This window comes from Sylvia atricapilla, chromosome Z (assembly GCF_009819655.1).
Source record: "Sylvia atricapilla isolate bSylAtr1 chromosome Z, bSylAtr1.pri, whole genome shotgun sequence".
NCBI lineage: Eukaryota > Metazoa > Chordata > Aves > Passeriformes > Sylviidae > Sylvia > Sylvia atricapilla.
This window is the reverse complement of record NC_089174.1, coordinates 23315388-23343196: the sequence shown is the minus strand read 5'-3', so window position 1 is coordinate 23343196 and position 27809 is coordinate 23315388. Positions and strand designations below refer to the sequence as shown.

The window sequence follows — 27809 nt, the reverse complement described above, 5'->3', positions numbered from 1 at the left end:
TTTCCAAACATGCCTTCTTCTGCTCTGTCTGGAAACTATGGTTCACACAGACAGCGTGTTTCTTATGTTATCTTCTCCATAATCTAAACATTAAAACATCTTGCACGCAGTCTTATAAATCTGTTTACAAGGAAACAACGTTTTCCTTAGGACTGAAATCACCACTAACTGCTTTAGAAATACTATTACTCATTTGATACCTCTTCAGGGAACATATAAAACTTCTCTACCATTACTAAAGATACCAAAATGATGGGTGGCTACTGGGAACTGGGCTACAGGGAGGCACGGAGGGGGTGGGGCAGTGGCACCAGGGTAGATGTGGTTTCAGGGCCCTTTGTGACATGCTGTGACATAGATGTTTCTGATGGGATATGATGTGGCAATGTGTCACAGGGCCTTTTGGGACCCACTATGAAATGGGTGCTGGCAGCAGCACCCAGAGTGCCTGAAGGATGTGACAGGACAGGGACATGATGAAACAGCATAGGACAGTGTGAGGATTCCTCGAGCAGCCACCTTCCTCCTTGCTGACCTTGTGTTTTCTGTAGGTATCTCCTGCCCCTCTGTCCAGAGCATTCAAGGCCAAACAGCAGCTTTGCAGAGGGACCCTCCAGTGTTCCTGGACAGGCCTGGGGGAAGGAGGAGGAGGAAGGGCCTGGGGCTTCCTCAGAAAGTCCTCTGCTTTTTCAGTTCTCACAATGTTCCCACAGTATGAGGCCTATCTGCCTTTAGAGCCCATCATTCTGCAGATCCCATCCCATGTCAGACTGATGGAGAGTTCCAGGACCCTCTGGCCACTTCATTTCCCAGCAGTGGCATGTGGGTCCCAGAGCCTGCTGCCATGCTCTGTCACTGACCCTCAAGACTCTGTCTGTTGGCCACCTGCCCACCAGCAGGGACAGTATGGCTGGGTGCTGCCAGTGAGAAGCTGTGGGCAGAGGCAGGGCTGGAAGCCAGCCTGTGGCTGCCTACGCCAGGTATTCTGGCTGAGACCCCACTGACAGAGATCTCTGGGCCTGCAAAGCTGCTCTGACCACATGGAAAGTGCTCATCTCAAGCAGGACTGCAGAGATGGTGCTGTCGGAGTTGCCCTGCATTCTGAAGGACTGGCTGGAGCACGGCACATGCACCTCTGATGGGGACAGAAAGCAAGTGTTTGCCCTGGCTGTGAGTTTCTCCCCAGGTCTTTTCTTGCCCTTAGGGTCACTGTTCAGTCAGGTCTCCATCCTCCCTTACCTCTGCATCTCCCTGCCTCAGGTGCACTAGAAGCCTGGGCTAGGGGCAGGTTCAGGGGCAGCCAAGCCGGTGCCTCCATGGACCAGAGCAATGCCCAAGCGTGATCTCTGGGTTTTTTGTTTTTTGCAGGCAACCAAGGCACCATAGGAGATCATCTGCACTTGTCTCCAGAGGCATCGATAGTGGCCCCTCCCTCTTCATGGCTCTGCTGGTCCAAGTTTTCTGCAGCACAGAGGAGATGCCAGAAGACATCAGTCAATATACTCTGGAGGAGATGGCAGAAGAGAGCACTTTCCCACCAACCCCCAATGATGTTCCATCCCAGTCTTTCTGTCTCTTCCATGCCCCTGGTCCTTGGGCCAGGGCTCTCTTCATGACCTGAGCTTTGCTCTGCACACAGATTTGTAGTGCTGACAGTGAAAGCACTGCTCTGCTGTCTGTGGCTTGAGGATGTGATGTTGCCAGTTGAACATAAGAGAGGCTGGGAGACACTCCTCAGCAATGACAACCACCACTATGCAGTGGGTCTGTTGGCCAGGTGAGAGTCTCCTTCTCTTCACTGCTCCCATCATTTCTCCCCTGCAGATGGGGCAGACCACACCATCACCAAGGGATGGCCCAGCAGACAAAAAGGCTGAGAGAAGCGTATGCACAGGAGCAGCCACCTCCCTAGGTGTCAGCATTGCCTCCTGAGGCCCCTTGGGTGATGGCACAGAGCAGGGGAGGCTGTGGGGCACGCAGCCCCACTGAGGGCAGCTTGCTAGGGCAGAGCAGGTTGCACTGAGGGCCAGTGACAGAGCCTGGGGGACATGACTCCCGGAGACTTTTTACAATGTCTTACCCAAAAGCAGCCTGCTGATGTTGGGCACTGCCTTTCTCTTGGTGAATGGTGGCATGGAAAGACCAAGCCTGTGTGAGTCAGTGTTGGGAGAGACTTGCTCACCTTGCTCAGGGTTGATGTTACCTTCTTCCTCGTGTCAGAGAGATGCACTGTGTCTCCAGATCCATCCGTGAAATGGTTGCATGCTACCTGGTCAGCATGCTCAGCAGGGAAGAGTCATGCTGGCAGGTCCCTGCCATGGCATGCGTTGTCGAGACGATCCTGATGGCAAGATTTGCCTTGCTGAGCTGCCTCCTGACACTCTATCTCCTTCAGCTGCAGCTGTGGGGGGAGTCCTATCAGTGGAGCCGGGGCAGAGCAGAAGCTCTGCTGTGTGCCCTTGGCCCCTTGCTGCTGGGGTGACACCTCAACCTGTGTTTCCTGCCCTCTGGTGCCAGCCCTCATTCTTCCATCATGGCCGCTCAAGGTCAAAGGATCTGAGGCTGCTGAGAGCTGGAGGGCAAAGTGGGCAAGAGATCCCTGCCCAGGGCAGGGAGCCCAGGGGCTCTGCACAGCCTCTGCTGCCTTCGGGCTGGGCTATCTGGGACCCTGCTTCTGCCCTGTGTGGTGCTTGGGTCCTGCCAGCCAGGCACCCCATCACTGTATGATGCAACCTGTGTCTTTCAGTTCTTGCAATGCATTGTAACAGAGGAAATGGTTGATACCATCCTGCAGCTCATGTTAAGTTATCTGCAGAGTGACTGCAAAGAAATGTGTTGCTTGGTGCTCAGAGGCCTCCTTGTGCTCTGCAAGAGTCCCTGGAACGTGAGAAGAGCTGGCTGAACTTGTGCAGGCAGCATGGGGCTGGGTAGGGAGTGCTGGGTGATGCAAGACCTAGAATGTGGCTAGGCTCTGAGGGCTGTGCCAGCTGCTCCTGACACTTCTGTCTCCCCATCCAGCTGCCCAAATTCTTTGGGGCAGACCTCTGGCATTTGGGCCCCAAGGCTACAGTGTGGGGTTGTGCCACCAGAGCAGTTTTGTTGGAGCAGCCTTTCATGGCTTTGCAATACAGCCTTGTGTTCCGCACAGGCCAGAAGGTTGCAGAGCCTTCCTGAAAGCCTCAAGGAGCTACTGAAGGATGCAGATGGGGAGCTGGTTGGGCTGACCCTCTCTGTGCTCAGCAAGGTGCTCCTGGACAACAGGGTGGCAATTGCTGTTCCCGTTGCTCTGCAGCTGGCTGAGGCGCTCTGGCCGCTCTTCGACAGTGTGACTGTACCCTCTATCATGGTGTTGTGTGCTGCCAGGAAACTTTGTGTCCTGTGGATTTTCAGGCTCCTGCCCTGATAGGCCTGGAATAGCCAGTGCTGAGGTCTTGCCCACTTCCTTTCCATGACGATACCAGCCATGTTCAGCTCCTCTCCATTTGCCTCTTTCAGGAGATGATAGTCTACCTAGAGAAAGAGGGAAGAAAGTCTCTGAAGATCCGTGTGCACCAGTCTGCTCCCACTCTTCTAACACCTGTATAATGAGAACTGGCATGTGGCAGAGGTGAGGATTCCAAGCTGCCTCCTGCCCTGGTGACTCACAGACTGCAGCTTTCCAGCCTCCTCCTGGCTTTGCATGCAGGGACCCACAACCTGTGTCCTGGGCGGTAACATCCTGTGTCCTGGGTGGTTACATCTCCTGGTCTCTGCTGCTCTTTAGGCCTCTCTGGAAACCCTCCTTCAAGAACCAAGTTTCTGAAGAAGAGGAAGTTCAAGTGACTTCTGGAGAGGCAGCAGCCATGGAAATGCAGTGATTTTCTGGTAGGGATGGTTCCAAAACCTGAAACACAGCCTGAACAAGCCCTCTGCCCCCAGTATGCAAAGCCTGTGGGGCTTGTAGCTGTGCCCCTGCCCACTCCTGCACCCATTGCAACACAGCCAGCTTCTTCCTGTCAGTCTGTAGGCTCACAAACTCTTTTCGAGACTCCTTCCCCCACAATCCAGGGTGCCAATGGAGCCCTGGCCCCGCTGTTCTTTGGCATCAGAGTGCCACCAAGGCTCACTATGGAGTACCCTGTAAGAGATGGTCCGAAGATCCCTCATCTGCCTCACGACCATCATCAAGGACCAAGACTGAAACCCCTAAAAGGACTCTAAAACCCCAACAGAGGAATTCTGGCCTGGCTGAGGTGGGACGTTTGCTAAGTGTTGCCTGCAGGTGTGTTCAATGGAAAAACAGAGCACGCATTTCCATTGGAACATCAGAACCTGAGCAGAAACAATGGGCAAGTCACAGTGAATTGACTGCACTTGCTGACAGCTGACCTGTTCTGAGTTAAGAATGCACTTGCTGATGGCTGACCTGTTCCGAGTTCTGGAAACGAACACACCGTAAAGATTTCCCCACCTTTTGGCCAACTGCCTGTCACTTTGGAAAGGACTATAAGGACCCCTAAGTTAACCAAAGACTTTGAGATCTCCCCATGGAAGAAGATGGATCTATTGGCCACAAGGATTTCATCTCTCTGTTGGTAGCTATACCCACCCCCTCTTTCTCTTTTCTCACTATCCTTTATTTCCCTTCAAATCCTTCTATTGCATGTGATGTTGACACTAATAAAAGTGCATTTGTTTTGATGAATACTGAAATCCCCTCTGTGTTGTTCTTTGCACTTTGAGATCAGTTAATGAACCAGCATGATTCCCGCTTGCATTAGCAGATCGTGACATACCCAACCCTCTGCTTCCTTCAAACTCTGGCACCAGCTGGCTGCCGGAGTTTCTGAGCAGGAGAGCCCAGTCCTGGGCACAGGAACCAGCTGGCCAAGGCAAAGAGTCTGTACCAGCCCTTCCCTTCCTGCCCTTGCACTCTCTCCAGCTGGCGGAGGACAGAAACACAACAGATGAGTACCGGCGCCAGTCCCTGGCATACCTACAGAGCTCACAAGAGAGAGCGAGAGACAACCATCAGGTTCATAGGTGAGCCACAGCCCCAGGCCCCTCCTGTCCCACCTCAGCTTTGCCCCAGCCCTGGCTGCTGCACTGGCAACAGGATTTAGCCCAGAAACTTTGGAGCTCTGGCTCCCTGGTTCAGTCCAGGGAAGTCCACAGGCCCTTGGCTCCACTGCCACCCTCTCTCACCCCGGGGTTTCACAATCTTGGAAGGTCCTGGGCTTAGCCCTGTCAGGGGAGATGGGCATGTGGCTGTGCTGGCAGAACTGGTTTGGGGGAGCTGAGTCACTGGGCCCGTGACAGGCTCTGTGTTCCCAGGGCTCATTGGGCAGCACATGAGGGGATGACAGCAGGAAGAGTTCCAGATCATCTGTGATGGTGAGTGAGGGCAGTGGGGTGTCAACTGAGGCTGAGCAGGAAGGAGTAGAGAGCCAGGAAGCTTCAATTCCTGCTCCACCTTGTAAGAGCTCTGCTCCCTTCACAGTCAAGGGGCAGTGCAGGCAGAGCAAAGAAAGATTTAAGGGGCACATGGGATATTTGTAGCCAGCACCTTCCAGCTGATCCCATTGGCTCTTGCTCCCTCCTGGCTGTGGGAAGAGCTGGATGGGATGCCCCTGGCAGGAGCACTCCTGGGGACTCTACAGATCTTGGGCCTGACCTTGTCACTGTTCTTCTGTTTTCCAGCCTTTCTAGGCATGGCAAATGATATCAGCCCCTCTATCTCAACCCTGGCAGATCAAACATTGCACAGCGTAAGAACTGCACAAATACATTGATTGCCTGGAGCATTGCAGCTGCTACAAGACCAGCTCCACAGGGTGTATAGGAGATAACCTTCCCTTTGGGTCCATAGCTGGCCGTGCTTTGCAAGCTGTGAGCAGAGATGATCCCAGGAGCTCTGTTTGGTGGGACCACCTAAGTCTGACCCACAGGACAGCTTTCTTTCATCTCATTCCATTTCATCATGGAAATATAGAAACTGCATTATCATATCACACAGAGGGCCAGGAGGTTTATATTTTGGCTGCAAGTGTGCACAGAGCACTGGCGAAGAGGAAAAAAAGGGTGCTTTTGCATCAAGCAATCCAGCTAACCAGGCAGCATGGTAAAGAAAGTGACTGGAAGCTGCTTGGCCCTTCTTTGGTGGTTCTGCTGGAGTTTCTAGCAGAGCTGATGAGCTGTGGAGAGTCCCCAGCAAATTTGTCCTTGGATATGTCTACAAATGCTCTCCCAGCCATGAAAACCATCTGTATCCTGTCCATGTGTTGCTGATTGGATTGTTGAGTGTCTGAGGTGCCTCTTGAGGCTGCTATGGGGCTCCTTTACCAAGGAATGAATTGTGATACAACATCCCTTTCTGCTTATATTTGGGCACTGGCAAAGCCTGGACCAGTCTGACTCGAGTCTGGACTCTTGCCAAGCAAGACTGCTGATGGGAGCAGCTCATGGTCCTCAGCCCCCCCCCTCCTGCTGTGACAAGCAGACATGGCCACGAGGACAGAGTGGAGCTGCCCCATCTGCCAGGACACTCAGAAGGATATGAATTCTGCTCTTCCCTGTCACCACCAGTTCTGCCTGGGCTGCATCCTGCGGTGGGCGAAGAGAAGTCCAGCGTGCCCACTCTGCAGAAGAATAGAAGCTGTCAGGTTTTCTGAGCAGGGTGAACAGGACTACAAACAATTTGCCATCATTTACCCCAAACAATTGCTAGAATCCAGCAGGAAAAGATCCTGGCCACCTTGCCAAAACCAGCACACATCACCCTGTGAAGTCTGCTCCAGCTTGCCCACAGGGAACACTTTTCCTAGCTGAGTAGGGTGCTGCAAGGACCAGAGCCTGTGAATGGCCTCCTGCCCGAGGTGTGGGCACTGTTTTTCAAGGAACAGTGTCATCTACTGAACCAAAGGTGGCCCTGGCTGCACCAGAAGCTGGAGGGAATACACCAGGACTAGAGGTGGCTGGTTAAAGAATTCACAGAGCAGCATTCTGCATGGCTTCTGTGCCTATGGTCAAAATCTTGGTGCCAGTACTGCAGGTTCTCCTCGACATATTTACTGAACCTCTGGTCCATGGCCTCCTCAATGTTATTGTGGAGCAGTGCAGCAAGGTGGCCCAGAGGCTTCTGTGCTCTGGTCCTGTCAGGGATGAGAACAACAGCTCTGTGACCAGTGCCAGCTCCAGATCCAGCAGCTCTAGCAGCTGCAGCTGCAGCAGCTCACAAGAGAAGACTCCTTCCAGAAGCCCTGGTTGGCTCCAATGTGGAAGACCAACGCAGCGCACTGGAGACCACCCAGCTGCACGGTTATATATAAACCTATACCTGCTATCCATGGGCCCTGCTTGGTAACTCCTGTTTTGGTCATTTCATTGAAGAATAAAGAAAGGTCAAAATGAAACCTTTTCTAGCTGTTTCCATCTTGTTTACCTTTTGGGAAGCCAAGGCTCTGTGCCACGGGTGGCCTGAAAGTGTGCAGAGCAATGCAGCCTCCACAAACCCCTTGATTTTCCCACAAGTTGTCATGACTTGTTCCTAGGTGTGCCCAGCTCTGGCAGAACAAAGGAACCTGCAGCACAGTGGGAGCCATGCCCTGCCCAGCCAGGGCTCTCTGGCACAGAGCAGCAGTAGCAGCAGCACCTTTCAACCCACTCCTGCCTTGGCTTCACCTGGGACACTGAAGCCTCTGGAAATCAGCACTGCCAGTCGCATTGCCAGCTTGGAGCAGCTGCTGCTAGCGTGCAGATCCTGCCAGTTTGACTGCTTCCAAACAGGAACAAAGGCAGAAGATATGTACATATAGAGCAGCCCGGGCAACATCCAATAAATGTGCAAATATGTGGGGAGATTTTTTAGGAATTATTTCAGCTGTCACACCAATAGTGCTCTCTCTCCTTGTTCTGTGCAGTGCTTTGGGCCACATTCTTTTTCTGGTTTCCTTTGCTTTGGTCCCATCTGAGTGCTCAGCTGGGGTACAGGCTGCAGGTGTTTGAGGCACTCTTGGAGTTACTCTTGAATCCCTTGAAAAACAGGGTTTGGCCCACCAGGGTTGCTTGTGCTGCTTTGTGACAGAGAACGTCCCAAGCTATTTTGCTTTTGCTGTAGGGAAGGTTGGGTTGCTTTGCATAAATTCACAGACCAACGCAGAGTATTTGCTTTGTGATGTCAGGGCATGGCTGCCATGTGGTTGTGGTGACATCAGAAGGTTGTCTTGGTGCACAGAAGACCTCAGTGTCAGAGCAGCTCTTGGTCTTGCTCAGTGCAGGAGCATCCTCCTGGTTGAGGTTTTTGTCAGTGGACATCTGCACACTGACACGAACCTTGTTTTTTCTTCTGTTGGAGCACAGTTGGCAAACTTGCTCAGCAGTGCTACAATGATTAAGCTACTCATTGCTGCAGTTTGCACTGTGTATGGCATTGCTTATTCTGGCTATTACTTGATTAACCTGGCACGTAAGTAGAGGTTTTCTCTGGGCATAACCTAACTTGGCTTTTGTATGTCTTTCTGCTCTTTCTTAGTGACTGAATTGATTTTGAAACAGAAAGACATTTAGGATGCCACTGGTTTGGTAAAGCTCCTGTCAACACATCCAGCTAAAAAGGGGTGTCTGTAGCCAGGGGTCTGCAGGCAGCATTTGCAAGGGGAACCTGCAGGAGTTCTGTTCCCTCCATGGGAGAGTCTGTGGCAGCAGAGTGAGTCATTTCCTCAGTTTGCTGGGTCAAGCAGGACCTTGCAACGTTTGAAAATGCAGATTGGGAGACCTTGTCAGAACACCTCCTAAAGACTTGGTGGTTCTCCTCAGAATTGAGGGAAAGCTTCTTTTATTCTAAATTTTTTCAAGAAAGGATTTGAGTGTCTAACTTGACTCTTTGCAAAATAGTGATTCCCTTTGCAAAATAGTGATTCCCTGTGCAGTGAAGTATAGACTCCAAAGCAGGGAATGTTTCTGCTCCTGAACCCTGGAGCTGCTCCTGTGCTGTTTCACAATAGAACTGCTGCAGCTCTGGGGAGATTTTGGAGAAGCTTTTGTGGGGAACTGTTTTCACCCAGTTAAGGGAATTAGTGCATGCAACTTATTTGTAAGGAAAGTACCCAAAAGAGAACGAAAGCTGCTTTATCTGTTGGACAGAACAGGAACATTGAGTGTTGAAGAATAATTTGCATTACCTTGATCAAGTTTGTATTCATTTACTGGCAAAACAGGCCAAAGTGTAGGCACAACCAAGAATATTGCCCTGTTCTTTTGCTGGCTGTGTGAAAGAGCTGTGTCTCCTGAGAGATGTTGTGAAATGGAAAATACTCTCTCTTTGTGTTGACTTGTTCTGTGGGATTCACCAGCCCAGCCAGTTTTCTCAAAGAATCTTGTTAATTTCCCTTGCCCACTGCAGGTCACTTGAAGTGTGTATTCAGAGGCACCAATCCCGAGGTGAGTGAGAAAGGAACCTTTGATGTTCTTGGTGTTTAAGAATTGTGAAGGAAGCTGTGAGCTTTATCTGCGGCAGTGGAGTGTAGAGGGGCAGTGGGGTAGACTGAAAGAAAACCCATTTTCATGTCTGCAGCAGCTATAGCAAAGGCATGGGTGACTTTTTCCTAATATTCCATTTCAGAGCTTTAAAAGAACTAAAAGCCCAGTTTTACAGAGAGAAGAGTGCTTCTTGATAGTAGCCAGGGTGGAACATCTAATTCAGAACAATTTCCAGTGGAGTTGAACTAGCCCATTTTAATTTAGTCTGAGTCACTTAAAATTCCATTGCTGTCAAAATTTATGATTTCTCCCTAGTAGAGTTGGTTGTAGAAATAGAGCTGAATAGAAAAAAGTGCTGAATAGAAATAAGGTTAAAAATTATAGGTAACTGCCTGTCCCTCACACTACTGTCTGTCCACAGAGCACAGAACCAACAGAGGGAGCTCCTCTGGCTCTCTCTGCTCCTGGAGAAGAGGCCATAGAGGAGCAAAATGAGCAAAATGACCACAACTCTCCAGCTGTGGTGACACCACAGGCTGAACATTCCGAGACAGTAAGTGCCAGTTCTGGAGAACTGGCTGTCTTTAGTGCAAGGCAGAGCTGCAAGTTTCTGATCAGCCAGCACTTGCTGTTGATGGCTGAGGATGCTGAGTGCTGCAGTCCTACCAGGACCTAGCAATTCCCCCCAGCCAGTGACAGCTGGAAAATGGGCCTTGACCTGTCATGTTTAGGCCCCAGCTTGCTGATTGTGATAGGATCCAGCCTGAAGCAAGAAGGTTCCCTGTCCCCAGAGGAGGGAGCATATCAAAGACACTGTGCTCAGCCTTATCAGATATGTAGGGGACTGTGGTCTGGAGAGGCCTGTCCACCTGCACAGACTGGTCAAGCAACTACAGACACAAAATATGCTGATCTGACCACAGAAGCTCTTTGGGGTGGTTTGTCCCCACAAGCTTCTTTTGTGTACTTGCCTGGCAGTATTTCAGAGACAAACTGGGGACATGGAGTTGCTGCTTGAAGTCAGGGATTTTGGTGCCTTTGTTGCCAGGTTGTTCTTTTGCCTCTTCAGACAGAGCAGTCAGTAGCAGAGCTGGCAGGTGCTCTGAGTCTGCCAGTCTTCTGGCTTTTGATAAGCTGCTAAAAGATGATTGTGTTTCCATGAACCTGTGTGGGGCCACTCTTGTCCCATGTGGCAGAAGAAGCAAACCGTGTAGTTCTCAACTGTTCTTCCGAGGCAAAAGCCAAAGGCTGCTTGTGTCTGTTGATGCCTTTTGTTGAGAAGTCTGCAGCTTTGAAAACTCCACTGGAGCCTGGAGGCTGAGGCAAAGCTGCAAGTCCTTGACTGCTGTCTTGTGTTGCTAAGAACTGGAGGGATATCCTCAAATTCTGGATTATGTATTTTAAGTCAAATGTGTACCTTTGTGCCTGGGGACAAAAGGACCCGGGGGTGCTGGTCAACAGCAGCTGAATGTGAGCCAATGTGTGTGTCCAGGTAGCCAAGAAGGCCAAGGGAATCCAGGCCTGTGTCAGCAATAGCGGGGCAGCAGGAGCAGGGCAGTGACCATCCCCCTGTGCTGGGCACTGCTGCGGCCAGAGCTCCAGTGCTGTGTCCAGTTCTGGGATCCTCAGAAACAGAAAGTCATAGAGGGGCTGGAGCGTGTGCAGAGAAGGACAAGGGAGCTGGGGATGGATGTGGAGGACAAAGCCCAGGGACAATATGCAGAGGGAGCTTTAGCCTGGAGAACAGGAGGCTCATGAGGGACCTTCAGGCAGACTTTCGGAAATCCCTACATGACAGTGCTCAGCACAAGGGCTGTTTCCCTGATAAACATTCCCTCACGGTATCCAAGTGCTTTTAAACTCTGGAGTAGCTGACACTTCCATTGTTTGGTTTGTCGGTTTGTTGGTTTGCTAGGAGGAGAAGCCCTCCTGCTATTTTCTCTTTCTCTAGTGAGCAAAGATGCTTTTGTCCAACCTTTCTTGCCCTTTTCTAGCACTGGGAAAGGTTCTGCTAGAATTTTAGTTTGCAAGTTCTGAAAGTTGCAGTATTTTGCATGACAACACGTAGTTTGGGGCAGGGGCATTGGGTGCGGAAGGAACTGTTCTGGTGCCAGGCTAGCCAGTAGGGCTTGCACATCACTTTCATGTAACAGTGCCCGTGCCTTTTGGCAGCCCAGGGGATCAGGAGGTGTTGTGTTTGGCAACTGAGTAGAAAGTCAATGCCCTTGCATTCCAGCTGGTCCTCAGAGATCATAGGAGCTGGGAGGGGCTGGGCTTCATTTATGACTACAGCCACTTTAACACTGTCACTAGGGTAGAGTCCAAGAGAAGAATTTACCCAAGCACAGATGCACAAAGAGTGCAGTTCCCAGTGCAGTGCTCTGGGTTTGATCACATTCCATAATGACCTACACAGTCCAGATTCCCCAAGAGTATGGTTTATTGAAGCAACAGGAGAGTAAGTTCAGGATTGCTGTTGATTGGGGCACTGGCTTTCGAGTGTTGATGTGTGTAGCAACAGAAAGTATAGTAAAAGAGAGATTATAAAAGTGAGATTTATTTGTCTATCTATATATCTGTCTGACTATCTATCTATCTATCTATCTATCTGTCTATCTATCTACATCTTCCCAGGTCTGCTCCAAAGCAGTTGGAGGCACAAAACTCATGTAAAGGCATCCCTTCAAGAGACACATGTTCCATTGACCCCAAGCAGGCAGAGGTGTTCCTCCCTCCAGAGACATTTTTTTCCCCCCTCAGAGGTGTTTTCCTCTTCCAGCATTTTCTGACCTGAAACCTGCTTTTTATCCTACAAATTTCTGCATGTCCTAAGAGGGTGGAACAATCCCATGCTCCAGGTGGGGTTTGGTGACTTTGGTCATACATGCTTTACGTGACACATGGTTTCCTTCATTGGCATCCCCAGGGGTGCGTAAGTTAATTTGTTGATGGGGCCTTACAAGGGTCTCTGTTACTGCCAGTCAGAATTCCCAGTTGACAAAAGAGGGAGAATAAACACCTTGGTCCTCTTCCATATACTGAAATGGCTGTAGAGGCTCTCTGACCTCCATCAGAGAATGTTTTTGCACAGTGTTATCTCCTGAATGATGAGGATTTCTAACAAGAATGTACATGTCAGAAAGGCAGGAATGGTGGTGTGGGCCGGAAGAGAACATGAACTCCAGAAATGTCTCTCACAAGGAGTTAATTTACACAAGAAGCCATCTGCAAAGCCAGGATGTAGCTGTTGGACAGGCCTGGGTGTTAATCACTACAGAAAGACAAATAGAACATGGCAGAAGAGGAGGGAGGCCCCCACCAGACTCTTGAGAAATGCCACACTCTCCCTGTCAGCTGCCTGAGAAGATGTTGGAGCTTCACTCCCATATGGACCCTGATTGTACTGCCAGTGTCACTTTGGAATCTTTGCCTCCCCATGGGCAGAGAATGACCCAGGAGAGCAGCAGCACAGTGCTTTGAGAATGTGTGAGCCCATCAGTCTTTGAGTCATGGCTCACAAATGTTGAATGGGAAGTTGAAACCCATTTTCTCTTGCTTTCTGGGAAGGTCTTTCTAGACAAAGAGCGTGAGCAGATTGTTTCATCAGAGATGCCATGCCAGACCCAGGGAGAGCTGCTCCCAGCCCAAGATCAGGAAGAGCAGCTCAGGCAGCCGGTGGAAGAGCCACAGGAAAATGAACAGGTAAGCCTGGCTCGCCAGGTGGCAGAGTGAAGGGCAGGAACAGGGGCATAAAATGGAGCTCTTGGGACTGAGGAGGCCAGGAATCCCGCAGGCACTGAAAGCACAGAGACTTGTTATCTGCAGAGATCAGCACTGGGATGAGAGGGTTACAATGGAAACAGAAGTGGGTAGGGAAGCAGAAAGAAGTGGCTGAATGAATGTGATTTTGAGGCTGAAAGGGGAAAAAGCTGAGCCTGATGGCAGTTCCCTGTCACTTGCTCTGCATTTGTGTGTACAGAACATCAAGGCAGAGCCACAAGCAGAGCTGCCCGAAGCTCAGAGGGCCATCATGGCAGTGAAGAGGAAGAACAAGGGAGACATGAGAAGCATCCAAGATGAGAAGAATCTCCCTCAGCAGAGGGGCAATCAACAAAATCAGGTGAGTGTAAGAATGGCAACTACTCCACTCATGAAACATCCTCTCCCTTGTTCTTTACAGAGCATCAACGAACAGCTGCAGGAAATTGAGGCTAGGATCAACATGAGTGACAAGAGGCTGGAGGAAGAAATGGAAATCATCAGAGAGAAACTTCTCCTCCTCCAGGATCAAAATGCTCTACAAAAGCGAGTGAGTGAAACAGCAATGGCCACTGCAGTCACCAAATTGGTGGTTTCTGCCCTTCTTGCCTTTCTACTGCAGTGAAGCGGGCTGGGTGGGGTGGTGATGCCTCTGAGTGCCATCCTGCTGTGGCTTCTATCACAACTACTCTGAAAGAAACATCCTGGTCTGCTGAATACCAGCTGCTGCCCTAGAGAGTGGAATTAGTCCTTTTGTTAAAAATGGGCCAGGAGACCTGCTCCTTCGAAAGGCTTTTATGAGTCAGCTCTTTCAAGGGGGAACTCCAGGGGTCGCCTGCGCCGTCGCCGCTTCCACTCGGGCCATTGCTGAGGAGGAAGTAGCAGTCGAATCTGCTGCTCTCGCCGCAGAGTCGGAAGTTCCAGCCTCGCAGGAGTTTCCAGGAACTGACTGAGCTTGTGTGGTCTAGGGGTGTCACCTTTGCCCAGTCTTGTTGTGATCATGGCGAGGTGGCAGAAGCAGAATTCAGTCCCTGGGTAGCTGAGGGTCCTCTCGGTGTTGTAGTGTCTCCCTTTTATCTGGATTTTGTGCTGGGTCGCGGCTTGTGGGTCTTTTTGCCAGCAACTGCCCTTCGGTTTGGAGCGGTGCACCATGGGAGTCCTTGGATTTTCCTATTAGGTGGGGCCAGCAGTTCGAGGAGCTGGCGGGGAATGGCGACAGTCTAGCCCGACAGAAGGGGAAGGGAACCTGGGGCTTTAGGGGAGGTGTACAACTTGGAATAAGGTTTTGAGGGTACAAATTTTGGTACAAACAGCATAGATTTCTTAACAGACAGGGTACAACTGGCATAACATTTTAAACAGCATAACCTTCCTAACAAATGACAGACTGTGTCAAAAATGGGAGTTTCTTACATTTTATTCATTTCACTTTGGCCCTTTAGCCAGCAGTCATCTGAATGGATTCCTGCTGGTCTGTTCCTGCCCTCGTTTCTTGAGGTATTTTTGCAGGTGGACATAGTCACTTAGACAGATTTTGAATACAAGCTACAAGCTCTCCGTGTCCTGTGTGAATCTGGTTCTCTCCTGTTCTTTCTCTTTCTTCACAGTTGATGACTCTTGTCTGTCAAGGACTAGCTGTAGTCCCTGACTGCTTTGTTCTGTTTGACTTCAGGTGGAAATGTTGATATCTCACCTGGCAGCCTGCAAAGGCTTCCAGAAAATGACTGGAAATGAGGAGCCCCAAGGCTGGCACGAGGCACTGGAGCTGTCCGAGCCAGAGATGCTGCAGCTTGAGCATGCCCCAAAGATGGCGGAGGAAAAGAGAATTCAATGGGAGCAGGTAGAACATTAGAACAAGGAGCTGCAAGTGTGTCTGCAGCCCTCAGAGGGGGAAAGGAGTCCTTGGGAGGAAGTGGAGTGGTCACTGTTGCAGTCATCCTTCAGAAAATTCATGAAAATGGAACAAGAAACTGGCAATGAAATTGAGTAAAACCAGCCTTTGGTTTTGACCGTTTGGCTTCAGAAGTGGATGTCCAAAGAAATCCAGTTAAAGAGCCCTGCATGTGGCTTGACAGCAGCTTCCTAAGGGCCTGCATTTGAAATGGGAACTTGGGGCAACCTCTGCCAGCCACTTTTCTGACACAAACTCATTTCTTGTCTCAGATCTACCCAGGCTCTTCTGTTGTACCTGCTGCAGCAGCAGCACAAGCGTTGTCTATAGGAGCCTTTGCTGCCCAACCTAAGAAGGGGAGCCCAGGCAGTTTGTCCATGTCCAGTGCTGACATAGCTGCTGCTCAGCGACAGGAGATCAAGGAGGACTCCCTGGAGCTACGGAGTACGTCTTGTGTCTCACTTATCTGTCGGACAGTGTATTGTGTGCACATGCCAGCATAGCTGCACCAAATGTTCCTCCTCAGTTTGGTGTCACAGGGACATTTAGGATTCACCACAGGAACTGCTGTACTCTGAGGCAATGGGAGAGCACTCTGGGTGTTGCTGCTGCCTTTGAGGGCAGCTTGGACTGGCTGGAGTTTGCCTGGGCTTCCCTATGTGCTGAAGGCAGAAGCAGAGATTGTTCCTGGATCAGCAGAAGGCTGTAACTGCTTGACCCATTGTAACCCCTTGGCCCAGCCAATGCTCAGATCAGTCTCTAGAGTAACAACACATCAAGCCTTTTGTGATTCTTCAGCACAACCCATTTAATCTGTGTCTTGCCCATAACAGCTGCCCGTGCTGAAAGCCCTGTTGGAATTGTTTATAGCATGAGCTGCTGTGGTTTACAAATGGAAAGGCATTCTTTTGGCAAACTGCTGCTAGATGGAGAAGATGGGAACATTTGGCAATATTCTTCCTGTTCTGAAATTGGCATCTATTCATAGGAATGGATTCTAAATGCCAGGGTGTGTTTAATCTTAGGAAGTATGAAACCTTTTGTTGAATCTCACAGTGTTTATTCCCAAGAAAACCAAGGCTCTGTTAGTTCCAGCTCTCCTTAGGGTTTATAGATTACAAACTTATTTGCCTTGGTACCTGTTCTTTTATGGTCTCTGTCTCCTCTGAATGCATCTCCCTGTGCCCAGTTTTCTGTCAAGAGATCTGTTCAAAGGATTGTAGAAAATCAGTCCCTATGCCAGCCATTTGTGCTGTGGAGCTGCCTGTCTTCTTGTTCTTCTCGTTGCTGTTCCTGTTGCTGTTGTTGTTACCCAGCTGACACAAAGGCCTCACACAGCCCCAGAAAGCAGGGCTGCCTTTTGTATCTCCTGGAAGGTGGGATCTTTGCTTTAAAGTGAGCATCTTGCATTTTGCCTTTTGTTTCCCTCAGGGACAGTGGTGAACATGGAAAATCCCATGACAAAATACATTGAACTGGAAATTATTGGCAGTGGGTGAGTCCAACCACAGTTACTTCTACACAGCCATGGGGCTGGTGTTTCTCTGGTGGAATATCTATCAACTGTGAAGTCAGGCAAACTGCAAACACATTCAGACACTGTGTTTACATTGTCAGTGCTGGTCAGAATTTGTAAGTGTAGTTGGAAGGCATTGTCAAAGACATCTCCATGCTGCCTATGTCCTGCAGCTTTTAGGCATTTACAACAGACATCTCCTGGCTGGGCTGGCTTTCATGCCAAGGTCCAAATGCCTCCTCATTTCTTTGCTGCTGTTTTGTTTCTAGGACTTTTGGAGAGGTTTGTAGAGCACTCAACACTTCCACAGGAGGAGAGGTAAATGTCACCAGAGCCTGCAGATTCTGAAGGTCTCAAGGGCTCTCTCTTGTGTGAGGTGTGGCTGGAGCTTTGGGTAGAGCTGTGCTGCAAAGGCACAAGAAGAACAGACTGGTGTCAGCCTGCAAAATACATTTGGGACAGTCTTTGTCCTTCTCAGCTTGCCCTTACCAGAAGGAAGGCAAGGAGGGCAGCAGCTCACTTCAGAGAAGGACAGACTCACTTGCTCACTCTCAATTGCTGAAACAAAGGTGGTGCCTTATAGAGCATCTCACTGCTCTTTGGGGCTACGGCTTCAGACTCCTGAATTCTCATTTCTGGCCAGCAAATACATCTGAATGTTACCGGCAGTTCCTTAGCCACTGGCAGTGCTGCACTTGGGAACTGCATGTAGGGAAAGATCCCTAAAAGCGCTAAGCCCTGCTTATAGCCCAAGACATATCCACAGAGTACCAAGGCACGGATAACTTCTTTTGAAGTCCAGACAGAGCAGCAAAGAGTGTGGTCAGAGCTTTGTGAGTGATAGCCGAGACACCTTTGTTACCAAGTGGACAAAGCAAAATGTCGGTGGCCCTGTGTCTTGTAACTAGCCACCAAGGGAGCAGAGAAATGGGTGTTGGAATGTCAGTTCCTAATTACCCTGATGTCTAACCCCAAGGCACTTTGGCATGGCTCAGCTGTGTCATTCCAAAATCACTCGCTCCAGGTGAGAAGTTGGTCTCATGCCACCAACTTCTAAAGTTACTGATTTTCAATGTCATTTTAGGTGGCCATAAAGAAAATAACTCTTCAAGGACTGATCGGGAAGGAAGGAACCCCTAATGAACTAATGGTCATGAAAATGAATAAGAACCCCAACATCGTGAACTATTTAGAGAGGTGGGTGGTTGTTTTTTCCTCCCATCAATGTTTGTTTACATACTGCAAGCTTGCAAAGTTAAAAACCCACTTTGGTCACTGGCAGAAAATAGAGCTGTTAATTATTGGTTAATTATTATTTCTCTACTTCCCTCCAGTGGATGGGAAGTAAGTGCATCTTGTCTGCATGAGTCTTCCCTGGCACACATAGTTTAAAAATTGTTCAAAAACCTGGATCAGCTCTATCTTACTGATTCAATACTCTGTACATTCATTGCCTCCACATTGTTTTGAGGCTTGATTTTGTCAAGTTTTTACGAGCACGTTTTAAGTGCTGATAAGCCGTCCTAGAGAGGATTTTCCTTGGATTGTTGCCCCTTTTCCGTTGCTGTGCATGCCAGGAAGACTAGATGCTTATTTCCAAAGATACCATACATGACAGGTTTTTTTATCTGGGCTATTACTAAACTGCATTTTTTGCTTGCTGGCTGTCTAAGACATCTCTGTCTAAGACGTTTTCACAGCTCTGCCTTTCTCCTTGAGACAGATTGCAAACACTGCACAGCCGAGAGGGAATGTCTATTCTTTTTATCCTGTCCTTGTCATAAAGGGACCTGGAAACAAAAATCAACTGTTGTCTTTTCCAAACTGCAATGTAGCCATGCACGTTCATCTCTACACCCTTGCTTCCTTCTTTCAGCTACCTTGTGCGTGAGCAACTCTGGCTGGTGATGGAGTACATGGACGGAGGCACTCTGAGCGATGTAATCAACGAGACTCACATGTCTGAAGGAGAGATTGCAGTCGTCAGTCGGCAGGTCAGGGATCCCACCTGCGCTTCCAAGGGCTTGGGCAGGATTGTCTGGGAAACTGAGGCTCAGAACTGGAGTGAGTGATTTCATGTGCCAAGCTTTGTTTCTGTGTTGCTGGAATGCTATGGGCAAGCAACAGCATCTCAAGTGAACTGTCTGGCAGTGCCCCTGCACTCAATGTACTCTGTTTCTGTACTCTTATCTCCTGCTATTGCATTCTCACTCTGTCTCTTGTGTTTGTGTATGCTGTTCTCCATCTTGCCTCTCTAAACCTTTACCTCGAGCCTGTCTGTACTGCATTCCTTGCCTGTAAAAGCAAAGGTGCTGGTGGCAGGATTTGAAACTAACAGCAAGGAAAAAAGAGAGACTCATTTCTCACAGTCCTCAGCTGAAAAGGATAGTAGTGCAGCCAAAATGATCTTTGCCTCTGAAAGGTGACTGATGTGATACTTCCAAGTCTATGCTAAGGCCAGCAATAAAATCTTTGTCGTGCAGCCTCCCACCCTAAAGTGATCCACTTCACACCAATGGGAGGGACTTCTATCTTGGCAAACCCTCATTTGTCCTCTTGGTGGAGAGAGCACATCCACTGCAGCAGCAGTCATTCTGACTGATTTGCAGGGTAAAGTCTACAACAGTAGTTGCTGTTGCTCTTTCAAAAGCTGACATGCCTTTCCTTAGAAAGGTCCTGCTCTGCTAGTGTTGCAGCAGCAAGCTCTTCTCTCAATGGCATTGCGTTCTGCCATGGCTCCCCATTCCCCTGGAGAGGGAATCATTTTAGGGCTGTTTCCTTTCTTGTGTGATGAAATCACATCACTAATTTTTGCCCTCCTGTTTCTGTTTTCTCTCTCAGTGCCTGCAAGGACTGCATTTTCTTCACTCGAACCATGTGATCCATCGAGATGTGAAGAGCCACAACATCCTTCTCAGAACTGATGGCTCTGTCAAGCTGGGTCAGTATATTCTTGGTCAGGCACAGTGTTCTGGGGATGTGGAGTGTGGCACTGCTTTGAGTGAGTGCCAGCTCCACAAAAATGGTGTTGCTGGCAGCACAGGGGCCCCTGCTGCGAACTGTGGGCACAGTTGCAACATGCACAGAAGTATCACAAGGAAGAAGCAGTCAAGAGTAGCACTGGTTTGTGTGTGTCCCTTCCCAAGGGAGGGAACTACAATCTAAAGCTTCAGAAAAATAAAGACCACTGCTGGAGGTAGTGTAAAAAATGCGGAGGTTTTTTTGAAGTGGCCAATTCCATATTTCCGTGGTTAAAGCCCCAAGGAAATAGAGCAGGGACAGATTTCCAGCAGATGACACACTGCATTCTTAGACTGAGAGTAGGGAATTCTTTTGCTTGATTTCCTAATTTGAACTGGCTTTCCTGGTATATTGTTTTCTCCTCAGCTGATTTTGGCCTCTTTGCTCAGCTCCCCGCTGAGCAGAGTAGACAGAGCTCAGTGGCCAGGACTTCTGGGTGGATGGCACCTGAAATCATGACAGGTCAACCATATGGCCCCAAAGTGGACATATGGTCTTTCGGAATCGTGGGCATCGAAATGGTGGAACGAAAAGTTCCTTACTGGAATGAAACTTCTGTCTCGGTAAGGTGCAAATACTCACTGATCCCACTGTCTTTCTCACCTGTCCCATGTTCTGTGTGCCACTGGACAAAATCCCATTGCCATCTGCTGGCACTACTTCCACCACAGCCCCCTTCTAAAAATGTCCTTCACGTGCACATCAGCATCTGCTGTAGGTTTGGTTGAATCAGAAGGGAAGAGGCAGGTAACCAGTTCAGTAACCTGCCATTTAGGCCTCCAGCCATGCTTGACATTTCTCTTTTACTTTTTGATCAATGTTGGAGCTCTGTCTCTGAGGGAGAAGAATTTTTTTCAGTGGAGAGTTCAGCAGTGTGATAAGTATCCTGAGAAATGGAGGTTGGGCCTTCCCAGTTTCAATTTTATAGAAAAAGAAAAAAGGAAAAGGAAAAAAGAAAATGGAAAAGGAAGACGAAAAGGAAAAGAGAAAGAGAAACAGAGAAAGAGAAAAAAAACAAGTACCAAAGCAATCCCAAAGCAGCTCTACTTGCTTTTTCCTTTTTTAACCACAGGACACCGGTTTTCCTCCATACTGTGGCATCTTTTCCAAATCCTGTGGGTCTTGCAAACTTTCAGGCTTTCAAATCATCTGTACATTTTTCTGTCATGTGTCAGGGTGGCCTAGATAAGTTTAGGATGTGTTTCTCTGACTGCAGTAAGGATTGTACACTGAACCCTTGGCTGTCTCTTGGTATTTTAACAAGTTGATGGGCTTGCAGTCAGGTGCCTGGGGCTGGGATCCCAGGTGTGCAGTTGACGTCGGTGCTGTGTTCCTTTACTGCAGGAGCAGGACCAGCCCAGGATTGCACGGTTCTAATGACAGTGAGGACACTGGCTCCCCACCATATCCAGTGGCTGAGCTCAGCTGCAGGGGGACAGAATAAAACCCGCTTTGTGACCTCTGGTGGTGTGAGAAAAGTGAAGGAAATTTTCCCCTGGGTTGAAGAGGAAAGTAACAAAGTCTCTTTGGTCACCATCTATTTCAGTGCCACCAGCACAGAGCTGTTACTATGGTGGCAGGCTTTTTCATGGGGACTCCTAGGCCTCTTCCCACTGTTATTTCTGTCTATTTTAGATAAATTCTGTATCTGCATTTTTTTTCAAGAAGAGAACAAAAAATTTGATGATTTTTGTTCTATGGAAGCTGTGCTTAAGGGACCAACAAGCACTGCAGAGATTCCTTTCATGTGATAATCCTTGGAAATAATACAAATAGAACAAATTCCCCCTTCCGAATAGCCTGTTAAGCTGGTGTGAATCCTCAGAGAAGCCAAACGTGGTTCTGGGGATGGTAGCTATTTCATTCACTGACCTAGAACTACAAGGCAAGATCTGCTGGATGTTGGAAAAGCTGTGTCTGCCTCACAGTTTGGGTTTTTTTGTTGTTATGGAAAAGTCATCTCTGGCTCTCTGCCAGGACAGAAACTACCACTGCAGAGTGGAGCTTAAACAATGGGATCTGGGAGAGCAGTTACAGATGAGAAAGAAACAAGTGGAGCCCCGTGTTTCCATTTTCTCCAGCCTCAACTCCTGATAGCCACAGAAGGGATACCAAAGCTGCAGCAGCCCAAGCTCTTCTCGGCTTTGCTGCGTGACTTCCTGAACTGCTGCCTGCACACAGACGAGGTGCGGCGCTGGTCGGCTGAGGAGCTCCTGCAGGTAAAATGCCAAGGGGCTGCAGGTGAAACAGTGCCAAGAGATGGGTTCCTCCTCCAAGGCATGAGATGAGGTCCCCTCCTCCTCACCTCCACTCCTGGTGCTGTTCAACTGAGAATGGTGAGGAATTCCAAACTGGGCTGGGCTGGCAGGGACCTGTAAAGGTTATCTAGTCCAGGTGCCCTGCAATGAGCAGGGACATCTTTAAAGAGACCAGGTTGCTCAAAGCCCCTTCCTACATGACCTGGAATATTTTATGGATGGGATACCTACCAGCTCTCAGGGCAATTTGTGCCAGTGTTGCACCATGCTCCAAGTAAACGAGTTCTTCCTCGCACCTAATCTGATTCAATCCCCATTATATATTAAAATATTACCCCATGTCCAGTAAAGTATTGCAATTGGCTCTGTTAAAAAAAGGTAGCCCCTACTTCCTCAGAAACCCCTTTGAAATACTGGAACATGGCAATAAAGTCTCCCTGGGGCCTGTTCTTCCCCAAGCTGAGTATCTCCAGGACTCTCAGCCTGTCGTCAGACGAGAGGTGCTCTCTCCTCTGGCTGTTTCTGTTGCCCTGTTTTATAATTTGGTGAGGTGTTCAGTTTTATCTAATGGCAAAAGAATTGAAATAGGGCAATGCGGGGTACAGAGGCATGTTCCAGCCAAGCAGTCAGAGATTTGGTTGTGGGAAGGAGGGGCTGTGGCGAGCTCACTCTGAGACTCTGAGGGACCAGACCCACTTCACTCTTAAGAGGTTTCTGTCACACAAACAGGGGCAGCTGAGAGGGACTTGTCCCAGCCCCATCTGCTTCCTGGCAGGGTCAAGCAGATGGGAACAGCCTCAGGGTTACTGCCAGGTTGTGTGGCAGAGGGAGCTGCCAGGACCCACTGCCACTCAGCGTCCCTGCTGGAAAGGAAGGTGCCATGCAGCACAGGAGGCACAGGGCATGGAATGGAAAGGTAGACACTGCGTGTCTCCCTGTGGAAATGAGCACAGTGCCTGTCTTTCAAAGAGAGTGACCTATGTGAGGCTTTGGAGTTTCTTGAAAAGAAGCAACCTCAGGGACAGAAAGCACCATTTCTAGAGCACCAGCAGGGCAAAAATCCCAGCAAGACAAAGACACCTGGATAAATGAGTGAGTGGGAGTTTGGGCCAGGTTTGCCTGTGATGGCAAGGTCCTGCACATGAAGATTGAGGTGTGGATGGTCCCGTTGGTCCTCTTTCTGCATCTTTCTAGGAGCCAAAGGAATCCTGATTGAGGTTGTGAAGCACTGAGCTTGAAAAGTCATGGTTTATTAGTTTTTTGTTAATTTTTTTTTTTCCTTTGGGCAGCATCCATTTGTAACATTAGCTGAGCCTGCGTCCAGCCTGGTGCCACTGATAATTTCAGTGAAGAGAAGGAAGGAGAAGAAAACCATCCAGGACCATTTACTCCGCAACCACCTTAGAGTAGGATTGTAGAGTAGGATTGTTGTTGTGGTTTAAAAACAAACCAAGTAAGAGGCTCTAAGTCAGAAATAAAATTTAATGAGAAGAAAAGGAAAATAAAATAGAATAAAATAAAATAAATACAAAAAGAAAAAACCAGTGACAGAGTCAGAATACAACCTGATCAGGGTGATGGAAACAGTCCAGACGAGGTGGTCTTCTTGAAACAGAAATCTTGTAGAAAGGTCTGGTAGCTCCGGTCCTCTGGGAATCCAGTGGGAGAGGGCTGCTTCTACTGTCCCAAATCCCAGCTTATATCCAGGTGAGAATGCTTGGCTCTTCCCCATGGGCAGAGCATCTCACAATGGGATGATGAGTCATGGAAGAGAGCCTTAATGGCCCATTAAAGAGAGAGATAACTCCCGGAGGGAGTTATCTCTGAGTCATGCAAAAGGCATTGATGGGCCATTAACTGAAGATGGTGATAGAATACATCCTAAACTACAACCCAGGACAATCCACCCCTTATTCTATTACCATCTACAACATGCCTAAATCAATACATTCTTACAGATGAATGCATATATACATACAGAATGAAACCTTACACACTGCTCTCACTTAAAATTAAGTCTCCCTGTGGTACACAACGGGTTTCTCCATCTTTCTGCATTACCCACCAAGTGTAGCCAGGTCCTTGAGCAAAGACAATCCCATGGACGGGTCTGCCTTTGCCTGAAGTGGGATTAATCCAAACACTCTTTCCTAAAATGCCCTTCATGTGTACCACAGGTACTTTGTCTCCATCCACTGTGTGTAAGGGTTCAGACTGGGCAGGACCACCTCGATTGATAGACCCTCGGGTGTTAACCATCCATGTGGCTTTGGCTAAGTTTAGTTCCCAATTCTTGAAGGTTCCCCCACCAAGTGCCTTCAGGGCAGTCTTTAATAGTCCGTTGCACCGTTCAACTTTCCCGGCAGCTGGTGCATGATAAGGAATGTGGTATATCCATTCAATACCATGTTCTCTAGCCCAGATGTTTATAAGGTTGTTCTTGAAATGGGTCCCATTGTCCGACTCAATTCTCTCAGGGGTGCCGTGTCTCCACAGGATTTGTTTTTCAAGGCCCAGGATGGTGTTCCGGGCAGTGGCATGAGGCACAGGGTGGGTTTCCAGCCATCCAGTGGTGACTTCCACCATGGTCAGCACGTACCGCTTTCCTTGGCGTGTTTGGGGAAGGGTGATATAGTCAATTTGCCAGGCTTCCCCGTACCTGTACTTCAGCCATCGTCCACCATACCACAGAGGCTTCATTCGCTTGGCCTGTTTGATTGCAGCGCAGGTCTCACAGCTGTGGATGACCTGTGAGATGCTGTCCATAGTGAGGTCCACCCCTCGGTCACGGGCCCATCGATATGTTGCATCTCTTCCCTGATGACCAGAGGCATCATGGGCCCAACGAGGAATAATTCTCCCTTGTGCTGCCAATCTAGATCCACTTGTGATATTTTCACCTTGGCAGCTTTGTCTACCTGCTCGTTGTTGCGATGCTCCTCATTAGCCCGGCTTTTGGGTATATGCGCATCCACATGTCGAACCTTCACGGTCAGCCTCTCTACTCGGGCGGCGATGTCTTGCCAAATGTCAGCGGCCCAGATGGGTTTTCCTCTGTGCTGCCAATTGGCCTTTTTCCAGCGATTCAGCCATCCCCACAGAGCATTAGCTACCATCCATGAGTCAGTGTAGAGATAAAGCCTCGGCCACTTTTCTCGTTCAGCAATTTCCAAAGCCAGCTGGACAGCTTTAAGCTCTGCAACTTGACTCGATCCACCTTGTCCCTCAGTAGCTTGTGCAACTTGTCGTGTGGGGCTCCATGCTGCAGCTTTCCATTTCCGGTTAGCTCCTACAATTCGGCAGGAGCCATCAGTGAACAGAGCATATCGTCTTTCAGTCTCCGGTAGCTCATTATATGGTGGGGCTTCCTCAGCACGTGTTACTTGCTTTTCTCCTTCTTCTTCTTCTTCACACGATAATCCAAAAGTTTCACCTTCCGGCCAGTTCGTTATAACTTCCAGAATCCCAGGGCGATTTGGGTTTCCAATGCGGGCGCGCTGTGTAATGAGGGCAATCCATTTGCTCCATGTGGTATCGGTGGCATGATGTGTGGAAGGAACCTTTCCCTTAAACATCCACCCCAGCACTGGTAGTCGGGGTGCCAAAAGCAGCTGTGTTTCAGTGCCAATCACTTCTGAGGCGGCTTGAACTCCTTCATAGGCAGCCAAGATCTCCTTCTCTGTGGGAGTGTAGTTGGCCTCGGAGCCTCTGTAACTTCTGCTCCAGAATCCCAATGGTCGGCCTCGAGTCTCCCCAGGCACCTTCTGCCAAAGGCTCCAAGACAAACCATTGTTTCCAGCTGCGGAGTAAAGCACATTCCTCACATCTGGTCCCGTCCTGACTGGGCCCAGGGCTACTGCATGAGCAATCTCTTGCTTGATCTGAACAAAAGCTTGTAGCTGTTCAGGCCCCCAGTGGAAATCATTCTTCTTGCGGGTCACCAAGTAGAGAGGGCTCACGATCTGACTGTACTCAGGAATGTGCATCCTCCAAAAGCCTATGGCACCTAGGAAAGCTTGTGTTTCCTTTTTGTTGGTAGGTGCGGACATGGCTGTGATCTTGTTGATTATCTCTGTGGGGATTTGGCGACGACCATCTTGCCATTTGACCCCCAAGAACTGGATTTCTTGAGCTGGTCCCTTAACCTTGCTTCTTTTAATGGCAAAACCAGCTTTCAGCAGAATTTGGATAATTTCTTCTCCTTTCTTGAAGACCTCCTCTGGTGTATTCCCCCATATGATGATGTCGTCAATGTACTGCAGATGCTCTGGAGCCTCACCCTTTTCCAGTGCAGCCTGGATCAGTCCATGGCAGATGGTGGGGCTGTGTTTCCACCCCTGGGGCAGTCGGTTCCAGGTGTACTGCATGCCCCTCCAGGTGAAGGCAAACTGAGGTCTGCACTCCGCTGCCAAAGGAATGGAGAAGAAGGCGTTGGCGATATCAATGGTTGCATACCACTTTGCTGCTTTGGACTCAAGCTCGTACTGAAGCTCTAACATGTCTGGCACAGCAGCGCTCAGTGGTGGCGTGACTTCATTCAGACCACGGTAATCCACCGTCAGTCTCCATTCTCCACTGGACTTACGCACCGGCCAAATTGGGCTGTTGAAAGGTGAACGGGCCTTACTGACCACCCCTTGGCTTTTCAGTTTGCGGATCATCTCATGTATGGGGATCACAGAGTCTCTGTCTGTGCGGTATTGCCGACGGTGTACTGTTGCTGTGGCAATTGGTACTTGTTGTTCTTCTACTTTCAGCAGTCCCACAGCAGAGGGGTCATCTGAGAGACCAGGCAAGGTATTCAATTGTCAGATGTCTTCTTTCATCACTGCGGCTATCCCAAAAGCCCAACGATATCCTTTTGGATCTTTGAAATATCCATTCCTGAGATAGTCTATGCCAAGGATGCATGGGGCCTCTGGGCCAGTTGCGATAGGGTGTTTCTGCCACTCGTTCCCAGTTAAACTCACTTCGGCCTCTAATACAGTCAGTTCCTGGGACCCTCCTGTTACTCCTGTAATAGAAATGGATTCTGTTCCTACATACCTTGATGGCATCATGGTACATTGGGCCCCAGTGTCAACCAATGCCGTATATCTTTGTGGGTCAGATGTGCCAGGCCATCGGATCCACACAGTCCAGTAGATCCGATTGTCCCTTTCCTCTTCCTGGCTAGAGGCAGGGCCCCCCTATTCCTGGTCATCGCATACGTTGTTCTCTTCCTGTAAATGAGTTGCTGAGGTTCCTTCAAGAGGATCAGTCATATCATCATTCCTGTTACATCTGGAGTTCTGTGCACGAGAGACCGGAGCAACACTGATTCTAGATGAGCTTTTTGTTGTAGGCATTTCTCTTTTCAGTTCACGTACCCGGGCTGCTAAGGAGGAGGTAGGTTTTCCATCCCACTTCTTCATATCTTCTCCATGCTCCCGAAGAAAAGACCAAAGGTTACCTCGGGGTGTGTATCCTCTCTCCCTGGCTGGGGGACACCTGCTCCTAATCGCAGAGACTCTCGTCGGCTCTGGTGAAATACCGTAAATTTCTTCCTTAAGTTCTTTTTTCAGTTTCTGATGGCCTTCTTCAATTAAGTTCCTGACTTGCTCAGCCAGTCTTGTTTCCACAGATGAGACATGGACACGAACTGGGGCGGTGACAGTGTCCTCGTAAATCCTTAGTTTATTAGCCAGGACACCCACCTTGTCCTCACCTTCTCTCCATTGCAGTGTTGCCAGGTAACGCGAGTACATCTCTGGTCCAAGCCGTGCAAATCTCAACCACATCCGTGATGTGCACTGGACATCATCTGGGCTCTTAGGAAATCTCTCATCTTCTGCAAAAATGATCTCCAGCACAGCCAATTCCCTTAGGCATCGGATACCTTGTTCTATTGTGTTCCATTTTCCTTGGT

The 27809-nt window shown here is 49.2% G+C and overlaps 1 protein-coding gene across 1 annotated transcript in view; it reads left to right on the top strand.

The window, feature by feature from the left end:
• Window positions 1-23319, top strand: part of LOC136373850 (serine/threonine-protein kinase PAK 3-like) — a 28351-nt gene extending 5032 nt beyond the window's left edge. The window contains exons 2-15 of the mRNA XM_066338866.1: window positions 3149-3331; window positions 4048-4119; window positions 4922-5022; window positions 8196-8443; window positions 9380-9417; window positions 9878-10009; window positions 13024-13158; window positions 13436-13765; window positions 17707-17819; window positions 18499-18616; window positions 19464-19563; window positions 20010-20206; window positions 21725-21862; window positions 23191-23319. Of these exons, the coding sequence (XP_066194963.1) occupies window positions 3149-3331; window positions 4048-4119; window positions 4922-5022; window positions 8196-8443; window positions 9380-9417; window positions 9878-10009; window positions 13024-13158; window positions 13436-13765; window positions 17707-17819; window positions 18499-18616; window positions 19464-19563; window positions 20010-20206; window positions 21725-21862; window positions 23191-23319 (2034 nt within the window). The remainder of the gene's footprint in view (window positions 1-3148; window positions 3332-4047; window positions 4120-4921; window positions 5023-8195; window positions 8444-9379; window positions 9418-9877; window positions 10010-13023; window positions 13159-13435; window positions 13766-17706; window positions 17820-18498; window positions 18617-19463; window positions 19564-20009; window positions 20207-21724; window positions 21863-23190) is intronic.
• The last annotated feature ends 4490 nt before the right edge of the window (window positions 23320-27809 follow it).